The sequence below is a fragment of the Henckelia pumila genome, chromosome 4 (genome assembly GCF_033568475.1).
Source record: "Henckelia pumila isolate YLH828 chromosome 4, ASM3356847v2, whole genome shotgun sequence".
NCBI classification, from domain to species: Eukaryota; Viridiplantae; Streptophyta; class Magnoliopsida; order Lamiales; family Gesneriaceae; genus Henckelia; species Henckelia pumila.
The window spans coordinates 74,237,668-74,246,447 of NC_133123.1; the positions used below are offsets into that span (position 1 = coordinate 74,237,668).

General features: G+C 38.5%; 1 protein-coding gene and 1 non-coding gene across 2 annotated transcripts; both read left to right on the top strand.

Moving 5' to 3' along the window:
* Nucleotides 1-4,523: 4,523 nt before the first annotated feature.
* On the top strand, nucleotides 4,524-7,264 carry LOC140863963 (lysine-specific histone demethylase 1 homolog 1-like). The gene is given in 4 exon segments (XM_073267786.1): nucleotides 4,524-5,406; nucleotides 5,408-6,581; nucleotides 6,584-6,799; nucleotides 6,802-7,264. Coding segments are annotated over 4 exon segments (2,442 nt in total). The 5' UTR covers nucleotides 4,524-4,659; the 3' UTR covers nucleotides 7,107-7,264.
* A 161-nt stretch (nucleotides 7,265-7,425) lies between these two features.
* On the top strand, nucleotides 7,426-7,510 carry TRNAY-GUA (transfer RNA tyrosine (anticodon GUA)). Its single transcript is given in 2 exon segments — nucleotides 7,426-7,462; nucleotides 7,475-7,510. It is a non-coding gene; the product is annotated as a tRNA-Tyr (tRNA).
* Nucleotides 7,511-8,780: the final 1,270 nt, after the last annotated feature.

Here is an 8,780-nt window from a genome sequence, read left to right on the forward strand (position 1 = left end):
TCGATGCATTCTAACCAAGTTTGGTCTTTAGTAGATCCTCCCGATGGAATTGTTTCAATTGGGTGCAAATGGATCTACAAGAGAAAGCTTGGGCCTGATGAAAAGGTATTGACCTACAAGGCACGATTGGTGGCAAAAGGTTATACTCAAAGATAAAGAGTTGACTATGATGAAACCTTTTCACCAGTCACAATGTTCAAGTCCATAAGAATCCTTATTGCCATAGCAGCATGGTATGACTATGAGATATGACAAATGGATGTAAAGACTGCATTTCTTAATGGAAACATTAAGGAAGAGATCTATATGATGCAACCTGAGGGATATACATCCATGGGAAGCGAGCATAAGGTATGCAAGCTTCAGAGATCAATCTATGGTCTCAAACAAGCATCAAGAAGTTGGAACCAGAAATTTGATGAAACGATAAAGTATTTTGGTTTTATCAAGAACCCGGAGGAACCATGCGTGTACAAGAAAGTAGTTAAGAATGCGGTAACATTCTTAGTACTTTATGTTGATAACATCCTACTCATGAGAAATGATGTAGGGATGTTGCAGTCAACAAAGATATGGTTATCAGGTAGATTCTCGATGAAGGATTTAGGTGAGGCATCCTATATTCTAGAAATTCAGATCTATAGAGATAGATCTAAAAGAATGATAGGACTCACACAATCAACCTACATCGACACCATAGTGAAAAGGTTTTCTATGGATGAGTCCAAGAGAGGACATCTACCTATGTGTCATGGAGTTTCTTTATCCAAGTCTATGTGTCCCAAGACTGACGAAGAGATAGAGAAGATGACACACGTGCCATATGCGTCAGTCATAGGTAGTATCATGTATGAGATGATATCTACCAGACCGGATGTGGCCTATGCTCTGAGTGTCACGAGAAGATACCAAGCCAATCCCGGTCAAATGCATTGGAAAGCCGTGAAGGATATTCTTAAGTATTTGCGAAGGACTAAGAATTTATTCATGGTTTATGGAGGGAGAGAATTGAAGTTGAAAGGCTATACCGACTCTAGCTTCCAATATGACGTGGATGACTCGAAATCAACCTCTGGATTTGTATTCGTGCTCAATGGCGGTGCTGTCTCTTGGAAGAGTTCCAAGCAGGACACCACAGCGGATTCCACCACTGAGGCAGAATACATTGCAGCATCAGCTGCTGCTAAAGAGGCGGTTTGGATAAGAAAATTCATCCAAGAGTTGGGTGTAATTCCTGAAGCTGTTGGTCCAGTCCCGGTGTACTGTGACAACACGGGTGCCGTTGCTCAGGCAAAGGAACCAAGGTCTCATCAGAAGTCCAAACACGTACTGAGGAAATACCACATCCTCCGGGAGATCGTGGAAAAAGGAGACATCAGTGTCGAGAGAGTGGCCTCTACATACAATATTGCTGATCCGCTTACTAAGCCCTTGCCAGGACCATTGTTTGACAAACATCGCGAAGCAATGGGATTACGTAGTATGAATAGTTGGCTTTAGGGCAAGTGGGAGATTGAAAGAGTGGGTGCCCGGTTAGCCAACTTATGGCTAAGGGCTTTTATGACTCTATGTAAAACAATTTTTTGTTTAATATAATTTACACTTTTATAATGACATAGACTTTATCTTTCTTCATAATGTTATATTATGATATACTATTGTTGTTTTGATAAAGACCTTGAATATACTATAGTGTATGTAAGATGTGGTAGCACATGGGGATGGCTATCATGAAACACATCTTATAGTCATTGTATATTCTAAACTGTTCCTAGTCAATTGAGCCGTCCGCAAATAAGGATAAGGATCGCTCGAGATTGAGACTAGCATTTGCGATGCCGAGTACCACGTTTCATTGGTATGGAACATAGAAATGTTCAAAGCATGCAAATGGATATTCATATGATGAATGATCGAACTATCCTATTCGGACTTTCCAAGTGGTTATCACTTATCGAGTGGATAAAGTCCGCGGTTTTGGTTGTACACCATTAGTCATTATTACTTGAAACATCATTGAGACTCTATATGCTAGTACTGTACTTTGACTCGTTTACCGACTCTATTGGGGTCATCAGGTGTCGGGATTGGGTACAGTTACGACACATATATGAGTCGATGCTTTGTTGTCAAGGATTCACCACATACTTGCGAGTGTGGATATCCTATGCGATCTGAGGAGATATTAGTGTGACGAATCTCTGGCCAGAGTACATGATGTGTTTTAGGTTAATGGGTTTTCCTAGTAATACATGCGATGTCACTATTTGATCTCCAAGATGTAATGCATAGTTATCGAATCTAGAACGACTCTCGATATACCAATGGTTGTTGATTCGATCGGGATATTTGGTTGAAAGGACCGTACTGTATTCTAACTAAAATCTACTGGTTCTTGCAGGCACTATCAGTAATACCTAGGGAATCATGGGGCGATGTTGCTAGGCGCTCTTACCATGATTCGATGGGTAAGTCGGAAATTGTTGTTCCGAGTCACAAGGAGTTGTGAGCCCACGGCTAGCTGTATTCCTGAACCATTGAGGGTTACACAAGTAATGGATTACTAAAACCCCATAGAGATAGTTAAATTTAAAGAGTTAAATTTAATGAAAGAGAAGTTGGACTTCTTAACTAAAGGGAGTGAGATTTCCTAAAATGACATAGGGATGGACATTTTTGGAAATCACTGAATTCGGATTCAGAAAAATTATCTTGACTCTAAAAGATGCAGAAATGATTTCTGTGCACATTGTTAAAATCAGTTTATCAATCGGAGTCACGATGAATTTTATATTAATTTCTATAACAACGGGCTTGGCTTGTTGGGCTTAAGTTATGGATTGTGGGCTTTAAGGAGTTAGAGTCCTGATACAATTATAACTAGAAATTATCTATAAATAGAGGTGTTGGATTCGAAAATCACACACATTGTATATTGCAATTTTCAAAAATACACTCTAGAATTTTCAAGGGGATTTTCGAAATCCTCTGTCCCTTTTGGAGAAAAATTCGGGTTGTGTTTTTGTGAAAAATTACAATCTGAATTAACAGATCATATCTGTTTATTCTCTACGCAAACTTCTGATTGATTTTTAGTGCAGTCAATCAGAGGGTTTTGTTTTTTATTCGTGGACCTGATTGAAGAAACGTTCGTTCATCAGTTCCGGGGATATACTACAAGAGCAGATTAAATTCTGTTGGTGTCCATAATCTCGCTTCGAGATTTCAAGGTAAAATATTTAATAGTGATTATTTGTTTTACTTACACAATTTAATCGTAAAAGTTTTGATACCCAGATATGAAATCGTTCCATATTAATAAAATAAAATTTTTAAACTTTCGCTGCACCGGGTATCAATTCTAATTGATCTGAACACCGTTTTCCAACAAAACTTAGGGGTGCAAATGAACTGAACCTGTTCGTGAGCTTTACGAGCCCGCTTGATAAATATTTGATTCGTATTCGAGCTTAACGAACTCGAGCCGAATTCGAACATGTTCGAACTTTTTTTCGAGCCGAGCTCGAGCCGAAATTATACTGTTCGATAGTTCGCGAATAGTTTGCGAATCTTAATATTTAATTAATATAATATAATTATATAATAAATATATATACATTTCGAACTTTTTTCGAACATTTCGAGATTTTCGAACCATAATATCCGAATAGTTCACGAATAGGTTCGAATATTTCGAGTCGAGCTCGAGCCAAAATATTTGAAATTATCGAACTTCGAATCGAGCTCGAACTCGAACTCGAATATACTCTTATGAGCCGAATTCGAGCCTTAAAATTTTACCATTATTCGGCTCGATTCGGTTCGTTTGCACCCCTAGGTAAACTTATTTTAAACAAATTAAATATGTTGATATGATAGGTATTATAAGATCTTCTTATTGTCAAAATTACCAAAAATTATATAATTCTATGAAAATAATGTTTCGAGTTATACATATACGAAAATAGTTTTAGAATAAACCTATATTAAAAAATAAAATTGTTTTAATATTTTACTTTTAGAAAAATTTATATTATTTGTATTTTTTTAAAAATAATGTTTAATATTTAATGAATGGAGGATATGATGGAGATTTTTATTTAAAAAATACCTCCCTCCTTACTTTTTTAAAAACAGCTTATAAGCTATCAAACAACTTATTTTGACAGCTTATAAGCTGTTTTTAAAACTTTTTACCAAACAAATTTGTGGAGCTTAGAAGCTCTCAAACAACTTATAAATTGTTTTGGGAAGCTTATAAGCTCAGCCAAACACCCATTTTATATTTTCATCGAAATAGCTCAAATATGCAAATTGGTCCATTGGAATTAGGCAAAATAATGTGTGCAATTATGTTATCTAGTCGGGAAAAAATAAAAATTAGAGCAATTTAATAATGCATTATTCAACAAAATACCTTTGAGAAAGTCTCGCACATCAATTTTGTTAGCTGCAAATATTGATTGACTTTTAAATTATGTTTAAAAATAATGATAATATTTCGTTTGTAGAAAGTAGGAAACGCGAAAAAAAAAAAAAAAAAACCGAAACGGCTTAATTTGGATTTCAATTACCAGTTGAATTTATTCTCCGCACTAAAAACCCTAACCACCGGCGGACTCGCATAGGCCGATAAAGACGACCGAGTCACGACCAGAGATGGCAGCGGCCGCCGCAGCCACCGTCACCGTCACCGAGGACTTAATCGGACCGGAATCCCCCGTTTTGCACTCTGTCTCCGATCCCAGCTCTGAACCCACGGACATCAACAATTCCAGCCCAGCACCAATGGAAACCAACAGCTCTGAACCCACGGACATCAACAATTCCAGCCCCGTACCACTAGAAGCCACTATCGAACCCGTCCCCGAACCTCAAACACAACCGGAGTCACAACCACGCAAGAAAAGGCGCCGTCGCAAGAAAATCTTCACGGACATGATCTCCACTGCCTCGCGCCTCCGTGTCCTTCGTCCCCACCCTAAACCGAACCCAGTAGCCGAGGATGACGTCCCCGACTCTCCCTCCTCCCACCAACGCAAGCGCCGGGGGCCTTCTGATTTGTCTAAGGAGGTCGACATTGAAGCTCTGATCGCCATCTCTGTTGGGTTCCCCGTAGATTCTCTCACAGAGGAGGAAATTGAGGCAAATGTAGTCTCCCAAATTGGTGGCGCGGAGCAGGCCAACTACATTATCGTGCGCAACCACATTCTGTCCCGCTGGCGCTCAAATGTCGACGTGTGGCTTACTAAAGACCACGCGCTCGAGTCCATACGCGCTGAGCATAAGAATCTGGTGAGTTCAGCCTACAACTTCCTTGTGCAACATGGATATATTAATTTTGGCGTTTGCCCCGCGATTAATGACGTCAAGAACAAGGTTGTCAATGAAATGCCTGAAGGCAGTTGTGATTGTTATTGGTGCCGGGCTATCGGGTTTAGTTGCTGCTAGGCAGTTGATTTTTTTGGGATTCAAGGTTTTGGTGCTCGAGGGCAGGGAACGACCTGGTGGCAGAGTTAGGACCAAGAAAATGAGTGCAGCCGATGGTAGTGTTGTTGGTGCAGCGGATTTAGGTGGGAGCGTGTTGACCGGAATTAATGGGAATCCATTGGGAGTTCTGGTGAGGCAGCTCGAGTTCCCGCTTCACAAGGTGAGGGATATATGTCCCTTGTATTTGCCTAATGGTAGGATGGTCAATTCGGATGTTGATTCAAAAGTGGAGTCATCATTTAATAAATTATTAGATAGAGTTTGTAAGCTTAGGCAGGGTATAGTGGAGGAGGTAAGGAGTGTGGACGTATCATTGGGGACAGCTTTAGAGGCATTCAGACATGTGTACAGAGTAGCTGAGGAGCCATTGGAACGGATGTTGCTGGATTGGCATCTAGCGAATTTAGAGTATGCTAATGCCACTTTGATGTCAAACTTGTCCATGGCTTTTTGGGATCAAGACGATCCATATGAAATGGGTGGCGATCATTGTTTTATTCCAGGAGGTAATGGGAGGCTAGTTAGAGCTCTGTCAGAGGACCTACCTATCTTTTATGATTGTGCAGTGGACAGTGTTAGATATGGAAGTGATGGGGTTCTAGTTTATGCTGGAGGACAAGAATTTCGTGGTGATGTGGTGCTTTGCACAGTTCCTCTAGGAGTGCTCAAGAAGGACGCAATTGAGTTTGTACCAGAGCTTCCTCAACGGAAGAAAGATGCAATTGAGAGATTAGGATTTGGGTTGTTGAACAAGGTTGCCATTTTGTTCCCGTATGATTTTTGGGGTGGAGAAATCGATACCTTTGGGCATTTGACAGATGATCCAAAAATGCGAGGAGAGTTCTTTCTCTTTTATAGTTATTCTTCAGTTGCTGGCGGGCCACTTCTTGTTGCCCTTGTTGCTGGGGAGGCCGCAGTCAAGTTTGAAAAGATGTCTCCAGTGGAATCAGTAGGCAGGGTTTTGGAGATTTTGAAGGGTATTTTCAGCCCAAAAGGAATTGCAGTTCCAGCTCCAGTTCAGGCCATATGTAACCGCTGGGGTCAGGATCAGTACTCTTACGGATCATATTCTTATGTAGCAATTGGTGCTTCAGAGACGATTATGATATTCTTGCAGAGAATGTTGCTGATCGAGTTTTCTTCGCCGGAGAAGCCACAAATAGGCAATATCCAGCCACAATGCATGGTGCTTTTCTTAGTGGGATGAGAGAAGCTGCTCATATCATGAGAGTTGCTCGGAGAAGATCAATCCATCCACCTAACATAATGCCAAGTGGTCTTCAAAACAATGCTTTGGAAACATTGTTCCAGACCCTGACCTCACATTTGGCAGCTTTTCTGTTCTGTATGATCCGCAATCGACAGACTCGGAATCAAATGCCTTGTTACGAGTTGAATTCAGGAACGAAAAATTGGAGTCTGGTGTCATGCATCTGTATGGCTTGATTCAAAGAAAGCAGGCAGTGGAACTTAGTAAGATTGAAGAAGATACAAGGAGGATTGAGATGTTAACCCGCGATGATTTTCGGGTTAGATTGGTTGGAAGAAAAGGTTTATGTGAGGATGCGGAGACCCTCATCAGCCAACTCAGCCAAATCAAATCAGCTTCGAGCTAGATTTCAAATAAACTGAAATATAAAGAACCACAAGAATTTTGATTAGAGTTGGTGGTCACAAATTGTAGGAATTAGCTGTAAACACTTCACTTTTGTAATTTTATCTTTGAACATCTTGTTGACTTGTTATCCTCGGTTCAATTAGATGAGTAAAAATCATTTAGGTATGCAAACAATCAGCTTAATTGGTGTATTTAGCCAAAAAAGGAATAAACTTAATAATGATATGAACTATGCCCGTAAATCAGTCTTCTTGGGTTTTCGTTCACTTCTTTAAGAATTAATGATTAGATAAAACGTATTCAATAATTCAAACAGACCGACCTTAGCTCAGTTGGTAGAGCGGAGGACTGTAGTTGTCAATAGCTATCCTTAGGTCGCTGGTTCGAATCCGGCAGGTCGGATATTTTTTCCAAAAATTTTCCATAATCTTATTGGGCTACTGTTCAATTGAAGCCCAATTTCGTAAAAGGCCCATAACACCCATTCACTTTCATTTATTATTGCAGTTATTCCCGGGTACATTACACATTTACATGGACTTCGTATGTATGGGCATATAATATAAGCATCTTCAATATTCAGATCTTCCAATTTGTGGAATTATAAGTTATTTCTTAAAATTTAAATTATTCTCTCAAAAAAATTTAAAATTAAATATTTTTATAAATTTGAATGATAAAAAAAAAAAGTAAATTTGGAGATCATTAAAAGTACTAAATACAATTTTTCAAAGATGTCTACACATATAGTAATTATTATTTACTTTTTTTTTAAAAAAAAACATATTTTTGTTTTATATTATATAACAGTTTCTCTCATCTTCATCATTCTTGTTTTTCCCTTGATCCGGAGACGGGCTACACCACACAGATACAGATAATTTTATTGGTCTACCACTCTACTTTGTTCCAAGATAAATTTTGGTGGTTCGCCATTCTGCCTAATAACTTGGTAACAAATCACTATTCTTAACGTTGTCGTTTAGACGTTGACGGTCGTCCACCATTCTGCCTATTAATTTTTTATTCTAAAAGTTGTCTTTAGACTGACTGTCGTTCACCGTTATGATTTTTAGAAAAACTGTCTCTGGACATTGTTAAATTAATCGACTGCCTAGATTAATATAAATTTTTTTAATTTTAAAAATTGTTTGACATATGTTAATCAATTTGTATCGGACGAAGATAAAGAATATGCCATTAATTTTGAATTTGATAGAAATGAGTTATAGGAGAAATATGAAAATGAACAAAAAGAACGAGATATTTAGGTAATGTTTGCAACTTTTAAAAATAAGTGATTGTGAATTTTTTCTTAAACCTACCACTTTTTAATAAAAATTTTTAACGGTTCGTGGGTTCCGGTTCCCAGCTAAAAGTTCGGAACCAATTTGAACAGACAACCCTATTCGGTAATACCGGACCCGTTCCGAGCCCCTGGATTTTTTTTGTTACCTAACCCACGCGGGGTGTAACACCCAAAAATTTTAAAACGTAAATCCGCATGCATAATTAGGAGAAATTAATTTTTAATTAAGGGTTAAATGTATTTATGTGATATTATGTGATTTATATGCATGATTTAATTTATTTTAGCATTTAACCCATAATTATGGAAATTCTAGATTTTTAAGGAATTTATTATTTTTGATCGCGTAGACGGGACCGTGAA